The sequence below is a fragment of the Sebastes umbrosus genome, chromosome 4, assembly GCF_015220745.1.
Source record: "Sebastes umbrosus isolate fSebUmb1 chromosome 4, fSebUmb1.pri, whole genome shotgun sequence".
Lineage (NCBI taxonomy): Eukaryota > Metazoa > Chordata > Actinopteri > Perciformes > Sebastidae > Sebastes > Sebastes umbrosus.
In genome coordinates, this window is record NC_051272.1 from 24,214,277 (window position 1) to 24,232,094 (window position 17,818).

Genomic DNA, 17,818 nt, shown 5'->3' on the forward strand with positions numbered 1-17,818 from the left:
TAGGCAGCCCATTGAGTAACTTCTTTGACGTAATAAAACAACTTTTTTCAGACGAGAAGAACGGACAGGTGCCCTACCCCTCTGGCACGCCCACCAAGCGCTGCCCCTCGCCCATGCACGTCCGGAGGCACGAGCCAGAAAATAATGACACCAAATGCCCCGCCGCGGGCCGAGACAGAGCCAAGTTGTCGGTGGCGTCTGTGGGGACACAGGAGGAGTCTTAGACCCGAGACGCCGTGTAGTCGAGCCAGTGCTAAAAAAAACCCATCCCAGTATCACTATAAGCCAGCGGCACAGAGAGAGAGAGAATACCTGTACATAGCTAGATGTACATAATCATTTATGGACATTTTTTTGTATAAAATGACTTTATATAGATAGAAATATATTAAGAGAATCAAAGTGATATTTTACAAACAGCATACTGCACCTACATGAAACAAACACACACTCTCCTTTTCATCACCCCTCAGCATCCACCGTCATCATCATCCACCCCTCTGCCCCAGCCATCTAATTGCTTGTGGCCCTTGCTCTGTTTTTTGCTTCCCTTGCTGCTAACCTGTGTGATGACCTGACTTGTTTCTGATACCAGGAATTATCCAGAAAACCTATTAAGCCCCTCCTCCTGCTCCCCGCTCCGTTCGCCTTCCCTCGACCACCCCTCCACACACACCCCCCCCCCCCAGAGCGCGCCGAGAGAGACGGACATTTGTTGACGGAGGACTGTTTTTAAAGAGGTGCGCTGAAAAAGGGGGGTGTGGTTACCATGGAAACAGACCCTTCATGCAGACTTCTACCTTCATCTCCCTCTGCGCCCCCTTCTCCACCTCTGGCAGCCATCATCAGTAGAAGTAGATGAAAATACCTTTAGTGTTCCCCCCATCTTAGGAGCACACAAACACACACACACACACACACACACACATCTGCACAACTATAATCACAGATCCCAACGAAACAAGAACGCACACTTCACCCTCACCAAGCAGGCCCCTTTTCCTCTCAAGGAGCATTCATCAATTGGAAACGAGCGTTTTACAGAAACATACACAAAAACATGTACATGCATACATGCACAGGTCCAGTATGCACAGAAAACTCTGGGATGTATTAACAAGAACATGAACAACAAAAAAAGAAGAACCGGACTGATTCAGAGGAGGAGAGAAGGGGGAGGAGTTTTGTGGAAAGCCCAAACAGCCGACGCGGATGCTTGCTGGATTGTATTTGTTTGCTTTTTAATGTACTTTCTTTGTGAAGAACTGGGTTTAAAATACTAACTTTATTAGACTTAATACTATTGCTGCAAATGGACTGGAATTGTGATTTCAGAGAGGAGCTGGGTGTGAGCAGAACAGGGCCGAGGGGGGAGATGATATGATAGTATAGGGTTGGGGGGAGGGACGAGGGTGGGTATTGGGGTATTTAAAATGAATGATCTATTCTGTTGTACAGACTGATATCATTTCTTATGTATAAAAAAAATGAAATGTCTAGTTGTGACACTATGTTTAGATACCATAGGGTCAGGTTGGTAAACCTGCGCCTGCCACATACTGTTATTTTAAATTCTTCTGTGTATTTTTGTTACATGATCATTTATGTCTTGACCTAATAATGATCCAAACATTCCTGTTTGTGTTATCTGCAGCACTTTTGTCTTTGGTTTCCCATATATACCTCTCTCTTAGTCTCACTTACCAGCAGTAGGAGTAGAGGAACAAAAAAAAAAATGACAACGTGATAAATGCAATTGTGGATATTTTTGTATTTCTGTCCTTTATTTATTCATGTTTGTTCATCACTGTTTGATTTCCTAATTTATTATAACATGGCTATTTATATGAACAAAGCTGTTAGGTCAGTTGAATGTTATTTATTACCCTCTTGTGTGTTCGTAAATGGGGCAACATTTGAAGAAAAAGATTATTTCTTTTGTTTTTTTGGTCTGCATTTTAACAGAATTATGTGAACATCGACAAAGTCACAAATTCTCTTTTCCCCGACGTCTCTGAAGAGGGGAGAAAAGAGAACTTGTGGGAAAACTCTTGGAAAAAAATGATTTACCAGTAATTTAAGAATGTAGACTTAGCCTCTTTTTGGAGAGGGAATATGCTCTTCTATTGATATTTGTCAGTTTCATATTATTGTGCGTGTAGGCCAGGCCTGAGGAGAAGGACACCACAGATCCCAATCTACTTCTCCTCTTTGTAAATATACAGACAAACCGTGGGGGTTGACTGTCTTCTCAACCATGCTGGGGATTCCTGCTCTATGCTTTTAGCTTGTAGTGCTGTGTGCATGTCAAACATGAGCTTTTCTTTGCATGGCTTTAGTGTTCATGTTCCATGCCAAACTCACTCCTTCTCTCAGCCTTCATCGATTCTCTCTCCACAAAACTACCTTTTAACGTTTTAAATTTCCCCCTCTGCTCTATCCCTTACTTTTCACCCTCTCTGCTTTTATTTCTGGCCTTCTTTTCTTTTTTAATTGTTCCCTCGCTCCCGCTAATCTTTCCCCTTCCTCCTCCTCCTCCTCTTATCTTGTGCACAACGTTTTTGAACGATGCTTCCTTTACTCTGTACCTCTCTCTGGAAGGCTCGGAGGTCTGGGCTCTCTCTACCTGGTGGTAGAAGAGGCACAGTGAGGGGATATCAGTACACAAACACAAAAGCAATACCCTATCGTTCACCCTCCTTTCTGTTTTCTACAATGGGAAGCTAGCAGCACCAAGGACATCTGATGATTCTAAGGCCCAGAGCGGTCTTTTGACAGAGCAGGAACAAAACTGACTGATGTAATCCCCATATAAAATAACTGTGAGCATCTTCAGTGCTGAAACAAATAAACTCATTAAGTTATGGTGTGTTTGTTTTCCTTCTTTGTGCTTGTACATGTATGGCTTAGTGCGAACCTAAAGTAGATATCCATAGAGTTTTAAAACCAGATGGGCAGGGTTTTCTTTCAATGCTAAAATATGTTAATTGCCATGAAGTTTAGATTAATATAGTAAGTAACAGTTACAGTTACCCTACTTTATATGAAGGTCCTGTATACAATGAATTATAAGCACATTCATAAGACATTCTAATTCATTTATAAGCTTTAATAAAACTATAAATGTTTTTAATCATGCATGACAACTTTTAACAAGGTATATAAAGTATTATAAGTGGTGGACCAGTGCCTGAAATGGGCCACTGGTACTGAGCACCGGCACTTTTGATTTTTGTCCACTTGAACCTGTACTTTTACTTCTTATTGCGTACCGCCACCTCCTGGTAAGAGTAGGTATACATCCCTAAACACCCACGTGACTGTGTTTATAAGGTTAAGCAATAAGCGTATATAAACACTTAATGTTGTTAAAAAAAAAGAAGAGAATTCTGAATGTTGCTGCTGCTGTAACTGCGCTGTTAGTATCTAGCTGCAGTGCAAATGACTCAGAGGCTGTCGGTACTAGCTGCGGCACCAACAATGAGCCTTTTGCCATTTTTATGGCATACTATACTGCGACCTTTTTTGACATCTGGCACCAACATCCTCTTGGCCTCAAGGGTGAACTAAATTCGGTGGTGTCACATGTTTTTGGGTTGTCCATCCGTCCATCAGTACATACCATTCTTGTGAATGCAATATGTCAGGAACGCCTTGAGGGAGTTTCTTAAAATTTGGCACAAACGTCCACTTGGACTCGAGGATGAACTGATTCGATTGTGTTGGTCAAAGGTCAAGGTCACTGTGACCTCACGTCCATCCATTCTCTGGAACGCAATTACTCAGGAACACCTTTTTTATGACTATTTAATTATTTTTTTACGACATATTATACTGTGACCTTTTTTTTTCAACATTTTTTATTAGATATTATACTATGCCAGGGAGTTGAGAGAGTGAGGGCAGAGGAAGGAGCCACCTATGTAGACTCAGCCACCATCTTCACACACACTTCACCCTCAACCAATCATCCGGGAGCTGCACCGAGAACACAAAGATCAGACAATACTGTACTATGACATTTTTATGACCTGCTAAACTATGACTGTAGGATATTGAACAATCTGATACTGGTGGCTAAATCTTTCAGCCACACATCCAAATGGAGGAAAATTAAAAGCATTTTATCTGCTTTCAGAAGGGACTTTGGACAATCATCTCAGTGCTTTAAAAATAATGAAATAAATAAATAAACAAACTGACTGTATGTGCCATTTTTGTTAATTTTGTTAAAGAACCACAAGGCGTCGCAGTTTGAGTTTTAAAGGGACGCAATCATGGGGGTCCTGTCATGCATTTTATAACACTACCCTAAAATATATACTGTACAGTATACTATAACTATACTATGATTTTTTTTTTTTTTACTTTTTGACGTACTATACTTTTGATTTTTTAATACTTTTTTTTTTGACATACTATACTATGACTTTTTATGACTTTTTTGACATACTGTACATGACTTTTTTTTAAAATTTTATGGACATACTATACTATAACTTTTTTCCACTTAGTATACTATTAATTTTTTTTGACTTTTTTAGACAAACTTTTTGACATAGTATGCTGTCTTCTTTTTTTTTACGAATTTCTTCGACATACTATACTGTCACTTTTTAAGACTTTTTTCCAATATACTATACTATTACATTTTTATGAATTATTTCAAACTACTATACTATCATGTCTTTAAAAAATTTTTGAACATACCATACAAACACTTTTTAGGACTTTTTTTCAACATACTATACTGTGACTATTTTTTTTACATGCTACACTATGACTTTTTATGACTTGTTTTGACAAACTATACTTTGACTTTTTAAAACTTTTTTAACATAATATTCTATCACTTTTTATCACTTTTTTCAACATACTAAACTATGACTTTTTATTTTTTTCGACAAAGTGTATAATGAACTTTTGAAGATTTTTTTCGACATATTATAATATGATGTTTTTATGAATAAAAGAAGTGTCGAAAATTAGTCATAGTTTAGTATGTCAAAGACTAAATTCGTAGTATAGTATGTAAAAAAAAAGTGGGTCGAAAGATTACAAAATCATAGTATAGTATGTCGAAAAAAAGTCATAGTTTAGTATGTCGAAAAAATAAAAGTCATTGTATAGTATGTCGAGAAAAACTCATAGTATAGTATATCTTAAAATTAAAAAAAATATCATAGTATAGTATGTTGAAACAATTAAAAAGTCATAGTATAGTATATAGGAAATTCATAATATAATGTCAAAAAAACAACAACACAGTATAGTATTTTTAAAAAAAAGTTTATTTTATTACATTAGCTTATTCAGTTGGTTTGGGTGGAGCTGAGCAATGTCAATAAATGTTACAAATAATATAAAATATGAGTAGCTCTTAGCCACTTTCATTTTGTCAAAGTAGCTCTCAGAGGAAAAAAACGTTGGAGACCCCTATTATAGTATGTCGAAAAATTAAAAAAGTTATAGTATAGTATGTCGAAAAAAGTCATAGTATAGTATTTCGAAAAAATAAAAGTCATAGTATAGTATGTCCAAAAAAAGTCATAGTATAGTGTCTGAAAGATGAAAAAAGTATAATATAGTATGATGAAACAATTAAAAAGTCATAGTATAGTATGTTGAAAAAAATTCATAGTAGTGTCGAAAAAAAACATAGTATACCATTTTAAAAAAAGTCATAGTATAGTTTGTGGAAAAAATAAGAAGTCATAGCATAGTATGTTGAAAAAAAGTCATAGTGTGGTATGTCGAAAAAAAGTCAAAGTATAGTATGTCTGAAAAAAGTCATAGTATAGCATGTTGAAAAAAGTAATAAAAAAAAGTAATAGTATAGTATGTCAAAACATTTTATGAAAAAAAAGTCATAGTATAATATGTCGGGAAATCTTATGAAAAAAAAGTCATTATATAGAATGTTGAATAATTTCTTTTAAAAAAGTCATAGTATGGTATGTCTTAAAAATGAAAAGAATAATCATAGTATGTCAAAAAAATAAATGTCATAGTATAGTATGTTGAAAAAAATCAAAGTATAGCATGTTGAATAATTTCATTTAAAAAAGTCATGGTATGGTATGTCGAAAAATTTAATGAAAAACAGTCGTAGTGTAGTATTTAAAAAAAAGTCGTGAAAAAAAGTCATAGTATGTCGAAAAGTTTTATGAAAGATATAATTTCTTTTAAAAAAAGTCATTGTATAGTATGTTGAAAAAATAAAAAGACATAGTATAGTTTGTCAAAAAAATAAAAAGTCATAGCATAGTATGTCGAAAAAAAGTCATAGTATAGTATGTCTTAAAAATGAAAAAAAAGTCATAGTTTAGTATATAAAAAAAAGTCATAGTATAGTATGTCTTAAAAATTAAAAAAAATAATCATAGTATAGTATGTCAAAAAAATAAAAAGACATAGTATAGTATTTGAAAAAATTCATAGTATAGTTTGTTGAAAAATGTTATGAAAAAAAGTCATAATATAGCATGTTGAATAATTTCATTTAAAAAAGTCATAGTATAGTTTGTCGGAAAAAAATCATAGTATAGTATGTCAAAAAAAAGAAGTCATAGTATAGTATGTCGAAAAAAAGTCATAGTATAGCATGTTGAAAAAAGTTATGAAAAAAAGTCATAGTATAGTATGTCGGAAGATTTTATGAAAAAAAAGTCATAATATAGCATGTTGAATAATTTAATTTATAGAAGTCATAGTATAGTATATCGAAAAAATAAAATAGTTATAGTATAGTATAGTATGTCGAAAAAAGTTCATAGTATGTATAAAGAAAATCATACTACAGTATGTCCAAAAAAGGTCACAGAATAGTATGTCGAATAAAAAGAAAAGTTATAGTATCATATGTCGAAAAAAAGTCATAGTATAGTAGGTCTTAAAGATGAAAAAAATAGTATAATTGTAAAAAAAAAGTCATAGTATAGTATGTCAAAGAATTAAAAAAGTCAGAGAAAAACATAGTGTAGTATGTCGAAAGATTTCATGCAAAAAAGATATTGTATAGTATGTCGAAAAATCGTATTAACAAAATTCATGGTATAGTATGTCGAAAAATTTAACGAAAAAAGTCATAGTATACTATTTAAAAAAAAGTCGTGAAAAAAATCATCGTATACTATGTCGAAAATTTTATGAATAAAAGTCATAGTATAGTCTGTCAAACAATTTCATGAACGAAGTGATATTATAGCATGTTGAAAAATTTCATGAAAAAGTCATTGTATAGTAAAAATTACATGAAAAAAAATCATAGTATAGTATGTCGAAAAATTTTAAGAAAAACAGTCATAGTGTAGTGTGTCGAAAAATGTCATGGAAAAAATGTCATAGTATTATGACGAAGAATTTTATGAAAAAAGTCATAGTGTAGTATTTCGAAAAAATTAAAGAGAAAAAGTCCTAGTATAGTATGTTGGAAAAAGTCTTGGACAAAAGTCATAATATTGTATGTCGAAAAATGTCATGAAAAGTGACATTATAGCATGTCGAAAAAATGTCATGAAAAAAGTCATAGTATAGTATGTTGGAAAAATGTTTAAGTCATAGTATAGTATGTTGGAAAAATGTTTAAGTCATAGTATAGTATGTTGAAAAAAAGTCATATTATAGCATGTCAAAAAACAAGTAAAAACAACTCCTAGTAGACCATGTATCAAATAGTCAAAGTATAGTATGTCGATAAAATAAATGCCATAGTATAGTGTGTCAAAAAAAAATAATAGTATAGTATGTCGAAAAACTACAAAAAAGTCATGGTATACTATGACAAAAAAAGTCATAGTATAGCATGTTGAATAAATACGAAAAAGTCATATGTCGAAAAAATTTAAAAAGTCATAGTATAGTATGTTGAAAAAAAAGTCAGTATGGAAGATTGAAAAAATCATAGTATAGTTTGACGAAAAAAAGTCCTAGTATAGTATGTTGATAAAATAAGAAAGTCATAGTATAGAATGTCAAAGAAATACAATGTCATAGTACAGTATGTCGGAAAAATAAACAATGTCATAGTATAGCATGTCGATAAAAGTAAAAGAAAAAATCATAGTATAGTATTTTGAAAAAATTAAAAAAAGTCATCGTATGTCAAAAGACGAGTAAAAAAAAAACTCATAGTAGAGCATGTTGAAATTAGTCATAGTATTATAGTATGTCAATGACCAAATATTAGGAATAATGTGTACCAGTGAAAACGGCCAAGTTTGTTTACCAGGTTTATTACAATATTCAGCATTAAAACAGACTTTATGTATTCCAAATCCCATGTTGGACTCTGCTGCTGTACCTGTATAGAAGCATTAAACCTCAACATACATAAGCTTAATTATCTGTTAGTGTACCTGGAAAAACAGCTACACAAAAGCAACTTTCCATCAATAATATTAATAATTTGCTTGGAGTAAAAACAAAATAAAAAGGGAACACCCCATTAAATACTCTCACATCTTTTTTTTCCTCATTAAATAGAAAATGTCCATCCCACTCTTCAGCAAGTTTTTTTTTTCACCGGTAATACTTTTTTAAAAATAGAAAATAAAAACATACCGTTACATAAAAAATACATTTGTTAGTCCAAAGCTTACATCAATCCTGGAGGCACTGAGTCTACCTCCGTCCTCCCACTCTGCATTATTAGTTTGAACTTGACAAAGCCAAAAGTCCAGCATGGCTGCCTCACTTGATTCAGTCTATTATCACTTTACAGCTTCAGTCAGAACCAGCAGGGTGCCGTTTATCCCAGTCCTGCAAGGCAATTATTTATTTTGCCAGTTTTGTCCAGTAGAGGGCAGCAGTGTTTCATTATTCAGAGTTCTCACCTGTTGCATCCATCTGTTGCATCTCCATTTAAGCTTCCCGAGCTTTGGAAAAAGCATCACATTGTCCAATTTTCTTCTTCAAAAACATGTTGTACACTGCAATAAATGTCAAGATGGAGTGCTTGGCACAAAATGTGAAACGCTGAATTGTCCACAGAGCAAAGTCTAACTGCTGCTAAATAACTCACAGACCTGTGTCTCAGTTTCAAGCACTGTGGAAGTTGCTTGTTATCAGTCTTTTAAGATCTGATCCTGTATCAGTGATAAGATGAAACTTCCGCTTCAACTGTCACATTCTTATTTCCGTCTTCACTCCTCAGCAGCTGTCCTGTTGTCCTCAGACTCGAGAGGTGACGCAGAGAGAGCGGAGTCGTTGAGCCAGGGTGGCCTCCAGCTCCTCCAGGGGTGATTCTCCCCGGCTGTGAACCAGCGTAGAAGTGGAGTTGTTCCCTTGTCGGGCCGCGGGTGGTCCCAACAGCAGGCTCCTGAAGCCCTCTCTCTCCAGTAGAGCAGGCATCTGCTGCAAGAAGTAACCTTCACAGAAAGAGCTCAGCTCCACTGAACCATGGACCTAGGAAAAGAGAGGGCACACTGCCTCATTAAAAGTATCGACGTAAAGTGTCAAGAAAGTGAAGGACATTTATCATGTAACATGGTGTCTTTTGTGCAGGAAATAGGATTTTTCCCAGTTGATGTGTGAAATTAGAATCCTCTGACTTATATTGAAGGAATATAGTTTGTATTCACACAAGATCATTTTTCATTTTAAAACATTTTCCTTCAGTGAGTCACCATAGTTAGAGGCATAACGAGCACAGCTCGGCTATATAATAAAGCTTGCTATTCTTATAGTTCACATAACAGTACTGTGTGATCCAGACTTCTCAGTGTGTGTGTGTGTGTGTGTGTGTGTTACCTTGGCTGTCTTGTAGATGCTGACTGCATTATCCTGGTTGATGAGCTTAGAGCAGATGAGTTCACAGTGTCGTTGTAGCACCCCCAGCTGGAACAGACTAGCAGCAGACAACAACTGCAGGAGAAATCACAAGCAAATGTCTTATATATCATTCAGTAACATAAAGAAATCTAAAGCTAGGATACATTAGTAAAGGATAATTCAGTTAGTTTGGGCTATCGTTCTTTATTAGCAAAGAGTATTTTGCTGACTGGCTTACTTGTTAAGACACAGACTCATTAACACTGAGAAATCTTCAGTATAGCCTAATTATCTAAACCACATCTGGAAATGAAGGTGAAGGATGAAATTATACGATTTGTCAAACACTCACTGCATTTCACTGCTTTTATCCACTTTGACATAGAGTAAATAGTGTTGCTGTGCACACAAGCAGTTTTACAATGTAACAGACATTGTAATGGATTGTAATTGTGGGGTGTTCACCTTTGTTTTTAGTTATAAATAGGGTTTGCATGATTCTTGCACTTATTGGAGGTCACTTTGGATAAAAGCATCAGCTAAAAAATTGTAATGTAATGGTTTAACTGGGGAATTGTGAGATAAAAAAATTTAAATTTCTTTAAGGACACTTGCAAAAATCATTGTATAGGTGCATGTGGAGAGTGTGAGACATGTTGTGTGTCCCATGTACACACTTCCCATACTCATTCATTCGACTCTTATCCAGAACATGCACTTTGCTGTGCCAACAACCTTATTTTTTCATAAAAAAAGTATTGCCTTTATTTAATTTTAACGCTTTTACAGTACATATATAACTAATAACCCCTGGGATTTCTAAGAAGCAAAATGTTTCACACAACTAGCCAGATAGATGGTGTGTATCTGTTTAAAAATTCTCACCTCCAATAAGTCAGGCACAATAGTTTTCAGCGACTCTGTTCCTCCACAGTACAGGTACGACATCATCATCTGCAGAGAGGTCAAGGGGGTTATTTAGTAAACAGTCAGTATTGTAGCTGAATTAAATAGCGTCTGTGTTTTGTCATATGCAGTGCATCTGACTCCAGTTTATTCCATCAATCTTGATTCATTATGTCACTCTAAAATAAAGAGATATTTAGGGAAGTATTTTTGAAAATCAGGAAATAAAGAGTATGTTTGTTACCTGGAAAATGCTGTACTTGATGTCACTGATCTCGATCTCGTTGTTGGGGCTTCCATCTGGTCCAGAGCATGCCAGCAGAGACTTGAATCTAGAAGAAAACAAATATATTTTAGGATATTTTTTCCAAAATGGGTATAGTATATATAGTATGGGTATGGGTAAAGTATGTATCGTTCTGTCCAGTGTGAACCTGTCTGCACTCACCTGTCAGAAGCTGTGATCAGCAGGACTCTGTGGCCGTAGAACGGTTTCCCCTCCACCACAAATGTCACATCTGACATCTCCTGGTTGTTCAGGAAATGAGGGTCTGTTGGAAAATATATCAACACCTCCTTATAACTCCGTCCAAAGGACAGCTAGTCTGAACACTGGTCCACTATTATACCAGCACATATTAAGGAAGCTAGAGCTGTGTTCAGTCTTGTATGCAGGTGTATCATGTCTACATCCTCACACCTGGCATCAGTATGCTTCGCAAAGGTGTCTCTAGCAAACCATTTGTGATAAGATTTTGCCTTTTGACTCATACACTATATCTCTGGAAAAGATTTTTTTTTTACTTCCGCTAAATAGAAAAATACCCATCTGTACTTGGTCATACAGCCAGAGAAGTGGATTGCCTTGGTCTCAGATACACACTTTAAAACATTGTCCAACTTGTTTGGCATTAGCTGTACCCATATCTGTGGATTTGTAATGCCGTACCCACACATTATAGAATCGGCTACGTGAAACTTGAACATAGTCGGAGATGAATTTGCATTTACAGAAAACTCAATATGTTGTCATGAGTTCCACACCAACTCCAGATGTGCAGGTATTGCGAACCCAGAGCATTATGGTGTCAACAAAACCTCTATTTAAAACTGTGCACTGATAATTGGATCATGTAAGATGCAGTAAAGTGCTGAATATGTAGAGGACATCACATGTGTTTGATCAATTCTTCTATCTGGGGCCTTGTTGACAAGTGTTTGCATTATGCAACCTCCTCTCAGTATTATTTAGTACAACCATCTATAACTGAAATGATTTGTTAATTAGTAGTTTATCAACGGAAAATTAATATGCAGCTATTGTGATAATTAATTCATAATTTAAGTACATTTTAGGTAAATTGATTAGCTTTGGGTTTTGGATTCTTGATCGGACCAAAAAAAGCATTTTCATTAGGCTTTAGGAAATGTGATGGGTTGTCACTATTTTGTGATATTTTATAGATCACACAATCGATTAATCAAGTAAACTAGAATTACCGCCTCGTGGTTGTATGCCTCAGCCAACCAGTCAAGTGGCAATTTACATCATTATTACATTTTATCCTGTTTGACATTTGTTTGAAATTGTCAGAATCAGCATATTAATTCTTGAGTTATGGCCAAAATCATGTTTTGTGAGGTCCCAGTGACCTTGACCTTTGACCACCAAAATCTAATCAGTTATGCCTCCAAGAGTCCAAACGGATGTTTGTGCCAAATTTGAAGAAATTCCCTCCAGGCGTTGCTGAGATATCACATTCATGACGGACAAACCGAAAACATAATGCCTCCGGTCACGGCTGTCGCAGGTGCAGAGGCAAGTAAACTAATGTCAACATAAAGCTTTCAGTGTCATCTGCTCTAAACACTGAGCTATGTGTTGTGTACATAAAAAACATAGTTTCCTTACCCAACTGTGCTGAAAGAGTTGCTTTCATCCCAGGGATGGCTGGAAGAGGTGCTGGGCCAAAACAGTGACTGAAAATAGCCCCCAACTGCTGTATAATGGCATCATTCTTGAGGAAAGGAAAGAACAGGGAGGAAGGCATTACATCACACAACTAAAGTCTTGATGATAACATGAAGAGGAAGACAAGCAAATGTTTGTTTGATGGTTACCTTGGTGGTACGTAAGATATTGAACATCAGGGGCAGGCCTATGATGACCAGCTCCTCGCAGTAGTCCTCTTCTCTGATCGTGGTGAACTCTCTGAGGAGTGAGAGGGTGACCCCGGCCCTAGACTGCTGCTGGGCACATCGCAGAGATTCCAGCCACACATGTAGTTTCCACGGTACGCCTGGGTCAAAAGAAAAAAATACATGTTTGGTTTTCAAGGTAACAACGTAAACGTAAGCAAATCCTCTCCTTGACATGTGATAGGTACCCAAAGCTCGTAGCTCCATGGTGACATCCAGGTAGCCGTGCTCAGCGCTGTAGTAGCTGGCCTCTTGCAGAGCCTTCGTCCTGGCCTTGCAGAGCCTGGCTATGCCCACCTCTGGCAGGGCCCCGTGGCCAGAGGAAGTGGTCGGAAGGGGGGAGAGGGGGAGGAAAGGGCAGATCCCGACCTCCTCACCTTCCACCCCCTCAGCTAAGATCTCCTCCAGAGACAGGACATCCTCTTTGACTTGCTGGGGCTGAGTCAGTAGCTTTCGCAGCACGTTCCTGACAAGATAAATGGGAGGAAGAAGTGGGAGAGAAAGAGGACAAGGAAGGAAAGAAAGACATTAATAAATGCCCAAACTGCAACACGTACATCCATTTCTGTGACCCTGTACCCTCCTCTCTGATTACATAATCTGTCACCCTCACTGTGGAATGTGAAGTGTTGAGTCTACATTGTGTTCACGCATACACACAGTGAACAGGTGGAGAGGTTTAAGCTTCCAGTTGGCGTTTAGAGACAGATGGACTCTGAATATAAGGAGGCCCTGAATTTGCTTTTTTTTTTATACTCAGATACTTTCAAGGTCTTCCATTTCACCACATGATAAAAGAGATGAATCTCTCCTCGGCGCGCAAATGCAGACTCGGGTCAAATATGACAGAGTGCTGGCATAGTTGGCGTTGTGTCCATGTTACTTTCTTCTCTGCAGTTAAGACGCTAAAAGCAGGCAGTCTGTCAGTCAGACGTCTGTTGACAACATGCCGTTTTCAGATCAGATTGAGAGACGCATACCTGTGTCCATGTGCGGCAGCGTGACTGAAGCAGTTCATGTCTTCATAGAGCGATGACGTGAGGGCATTTCCATCGTGGGTCTTTGATAAGGGATCTGCGCCTCGGGCCAGGAGCAAACTCACCATCTCATAGTTGCCTGGGACGCACAGAATCAGTCAATTACATACAGATCCTAAACACATTTAAATGGGATATTATATCAGTATCAACCATAAATATCTTCACTGTTTGCAAAGCCGTACATTTAGTTATCTAATCCGCTTGTGTTTTTTCCCCACTGGTGCAGTCTACTTTGTATTTTTGAATAGTTAACACATCACCCCACAACTGTTAACATTTTTTATGGTTTAATTTTGATTGTGTTTTTATTGCTTCAATTTCAAATTCTAGATGTCTTCTGTCTGGCTTTATAACACTCACCGCTGCAATATTACATTTTACCACTGGGATAAATTAAGTTTTATCATACTTTACTTTTTGCATTTTCAAACATGCAAAAACACATTCATATTAGGCTCTATTTACACGCTGTCACTGCTGCTATGTAGAGCATGTGTCTCTTTTACTACAGCTATGTGTGGCTTTTAGATGATCCCACAGAGGAATGCTGCCCAGAGGCTTCTAAACAACCACAAGCAGCACTCGCTCGCTGCTCTGACTTTTGCCTTCATTTACCCTCTCATTTCCTTCTTCCTCCAGCCAATGTGTCATTCACAACTCAATCCTGCGCTACAGTTGGTGGTCTTTTGGAAAACTAGCACACTACTGTGTTGGTGACTGATAATTGTGAGAGTTATTATTAGTTGATTTGCAGAAAGTTACGACAGTGGCTCATTCATTCATGTCCGCATGTCTCCCTTCTACAGACTTCCTGCCTGTATAATTTAGTAGTAACTAGTAATTTAGGTACCATAAATCAGATCAGAGCACAAACCTTCTGAAAGTCGGACAATACTCTAACACCAGCTGTGCCTTTGTGTTGTATTGTGTGTGCATGCGTGCGTTTGCCCACCTGCTGCTGAAGCCAGCTGCAATGGGGTGTCTGCTGTGCTCTCCTGTCCATTGCGGACAGCGGCCCCCTCCACGTTGGCACCCGCATCCAACAGGAGCTGCAGATACACACCACATCTGTTATACTGTGCAATGTTTGACATCCTGTAACTCATTTATGGCCTGGCCTCTGACCTCACATTTGTCACTCAACTTTTGAAAGTGTGACATCACATCCACAGTTAGCTCCAGTCTATGTAGGACAACCTGCATTTACTGCGCTTATATAGCAGGACATTTAGCCTCGGGTTAAAAGCACTCCAGTCATGCAGCATGTCAAATTGAGGATTAATACACTAGCTACATCGGGTGGTGGCTACTACATGTGTATGTGTGGGTTTCCAACCTGCACTACGGAGATGTGTCCATGCAGCACAGCGAAGGTGAGGGCTGCCCAGTGTCGACTATCAGGATGCACAGAGGGGTGCTTTGGGGAGCATGGTGGAACCTGGGAGCACAGCACAAATTGGTGTTAGACACCAACATCAAGTTCATACTCCCGTGTAGAAGAATATATATAACGTGCAACATTAAAATAAATGGGTCTATTTGTTGAAATTGTTGAGGCATATTTACCGCCACGTCAAGATTGGCCCCAGCATCGATCAACATCTGGACTAAGGCCTCGTCTCCCGCTGCGCAGGCATACATCAGAGGGGTCATGCCCTGTGTGATGAACAGAAAGGAGTGCACATGAAAGAGCAGAAACAAATATATGAAGTGCTGTCTAAAAATGATCTATGAGTATGAGTACATATGTTTAATGAAACACATTTATACCGGTATACACATAGACTGTATAAAGATGGACGACATGACAGCTCCCAAAAGTGAAGCCAAAACATCTCAATCATCCCCTTGTGGCTGGCTGACGTATAGGTCATAAATTCCGCCCCCTCCATGTTAGTGTATGGGACATGGGCCAAACTAAATAGTTAAAGTATGCGTCAAATAGATTTTTCCCAAAGACGGTTTCTGTCATTTTAGGTAGTTCTTATCACGCTGTACCTCGGGTCCAGCCCCCCGATCACTACTGCGCAGACTCAAGATGGTAGCTCCCATATCCGAGATATTTTGGCTTCACTTTTGTACAGCGAGATGGAGTGGAGACACGTTGTCCATCTTTATATACAGTCTATGGTTATACACCATAGAGACAGATGTTCAGTACCTGGTCGTCCATGCTGTTGACCCCATCTGGCCCCAGCAGACCGATGGCTTGGCCAATGAGATCCGTGCGTCCGCAGTTGAGCATCCGAAAACCCAAGTCAAGATGGAACTTGTCTGTGGCGGCTTTGGAGTCCAGACGCTTGAAGGAGCTAAAGCAACATTCAGGCCTGACGGAGACAGAGACACAAAGAAAGAGTAAGATAATGACATGACCAATTCACCTTCAATTTGTGAGAAGGTAAATCAGTCTGAGAAGACACACATCTGTTCTCCACTCCAATAACACTTGAGAGCTACAAGAGTTTGTTTCAACCGTGTGGCTCATGCACACTGTACATTTGCATTTGATGATTTTCTTTAATTGTACACTTGACGAAGAGGTTACTGAGCCTCATTACTGCCAGCGAACAGTCATTAATCTACTCTTTACAGTGTGTAATTAATTGTCAGTGAGAACCAATTAAATTGCAGACCTATAGTGCATGGATTACAGGAAACACACACAGCACTGTTTTAGCAATTAAGTTTGGTTTCTTTTCAACTAATTAGAATGACCTCATAAACACACATAGGCATAACACTGTCGTCAAGAAAACTAAAATTAGATATTGTCTGAATGCATTGGTAAGATTTAGCTTCTATTTTTTATTACAGATGTTCAGACAGTGCTGCTGCTTTCCATTAGAGCTCACATTGAAGGTGTGTAGTTTTATGCGACAGATCCAGTCTAGAAAGTACAACCCTTGTGAGTGTTAGTGTGTGTGTGTGTGTGTGTGTGTGTGTGTGTGTGTGTGTGTTCTGATTTACTTCAGCTGTCTTGGTTCACAGTCCAGTCCTGGAAGCAGTAGCCTGGCGGTCTGTCTGACATCATCACTGTCCACCAATAGACTCTTGCGATGCTCAGCATGAACTATGGCCACTCTCATCCACTCCATCAGAGGTGGCAGCAACAGGAATGGCCTGTAAAAAAATGAATAATTCAACTTCTGTACATATATATGCTTGGTACGAATTAAAAAAAACATGTATTCAACTATAATGAAGGAGTACACAGCAACGTCTGTGTGGAGGATGTCTTCACTTGTGATTCAGTCATGTTGAGGGGGAACTGTCTTCAACCAGATGACTTATGTATGTCTGGCACTGGCAGTACTTCCCCCTCACCTGACCAGTGCATGTGAGTCACATTTAAACACATCCACACACACGCACTGCAAAGAGTACCTCACCTCTACTTATCACACTTTACACACCATATACAGTTGTCATTCTCCTTTAACGTCATGATACGTGCAAGCAGACACACTCAAATAACAGATGTGTGCATATATATGACTAATCACTGTTTATATATTGGTTGCCAGCTGGTGCGGTTAAACATCAGCTTTCTTTGTCTGTGAGTTGTGATGGGAGACGATAAGAGAACTGTGACTTCATTTGTGCTACGGTTTGATAAACAAAACACTGCGGTGGCTTCTGAATAATCAACCTATTTTTAAACCAGCTGGAGCAGAATAAACTACCAAGGGGAGACAAATAGAAGGTGCAGCACTCTGGCATTGTTATAGATGCTTTCGAGGAAAGAGAGAACCAAGTGAAACTAAAAAGGCGAGGAAAGGATTAAAATAGAAATGATAGACAAGATTGACCTGGTGGAACGAGAGAATATGACATTAATTGTGGAGAAGCAGAGGAGTGAACATCAGTGGAGGAATAAAAGAGAGCAGAACATTACTGTGGTA

General features: G+C 37.9%; 2 protein-coding genes across 12 annotated transcripts in view; one reads left to right on the top strand and one right to left on the bottom strand.

Annotated features, from left to right (window-relative positions):
- brsk2a (BR serine/threonine kinase 2a) overlaps window positions 1-2,866 on the top strand; it is a 197,365-nt gene extending 194,499 nt beyond the window's left edge. For 8 of the 11 annotated variants that reach the window (XM_037766987.1, XM_037766990.1, XM_037766992.1 and 5 more), the window contains one exon: window positions 4-2,866. In XM_037766987.1, coding sequence (XP_037622915.1) covers window positions 4-224 — 221 coding nt within the window. In that variant the 3' untranslated portion in view covers window positions 225-2,866. The remainder of the gene's footprint in view (window positions 1-3) is intronic. The other 3 variants (XM_037766985.1, XM_037766995.1, XM_037766986.1) reach the window with 2 other exon arrangements.
- Window positions 2,867-8,217: 5,351 nt separating this feature from the next.
- abtb2b (ankyrin repeat and BTB (POZ) domain containing 2b) overlaps window positions 8,218-17,818 on the bottom strand; it is a 48,947-nt gene continuing 39,346 nt past the window's right edge. The window contains exons 4-17 of the mRNA XM_037767835.1: window positions 16,884-17,036; window positions 16,078-16,243; window positions 15,483-15,572; window positions 15,253-15,354; window positions 14,869-14,965; window positions 13,857-13,992; window positions 13,065-13,342; window positions 12,799-12,977; window positions 12,590-12,695; window positions 11,126-11,228; window positions 10,922-11,009; window positions 10,657-10,725; window positions 9,751-9,864; window positions 8,218-9,405 (exon numbers count right to left, since the gene is read on the bottom strand). Coding sequence (XP_037623763.1) covers window positions 9,172-9,405; window positions 9,751-9,864; window positions 10,657-10,725; window positions 10,922-11,009; window positions 11,126-11,228; window positions 12,590-12,695; window positions 12,799-12,977; window positions 13,065-13,342; window positions 13,857-13,992; window positions 14,869-14,965; window positions 15,253-15,354; window positions 15,483-15,572; window positions 16,078-16,243; window positions 16,884-17,036 — 1,915 coding nt within the window. The 3' untranslated portion in view covers window positions 8,218-9,171. The remainder of the gene's footprint in view (window positions 9,406-9,750; window positions 9,865-10,656; window positions 10,726-10,921; window positions 11,010-11,125; window positions 11,229-12,589; window positions 12,696-12,798; window positions 12,978-13,064; window positions 13,343-13,856; window positions 13,993-14,868; window positions 14,966-15,252; window positions 15,355-15,482; window positions 15,573-16,077; window positions 16,244-16,883; window positions 17,037-17,818) is intronic.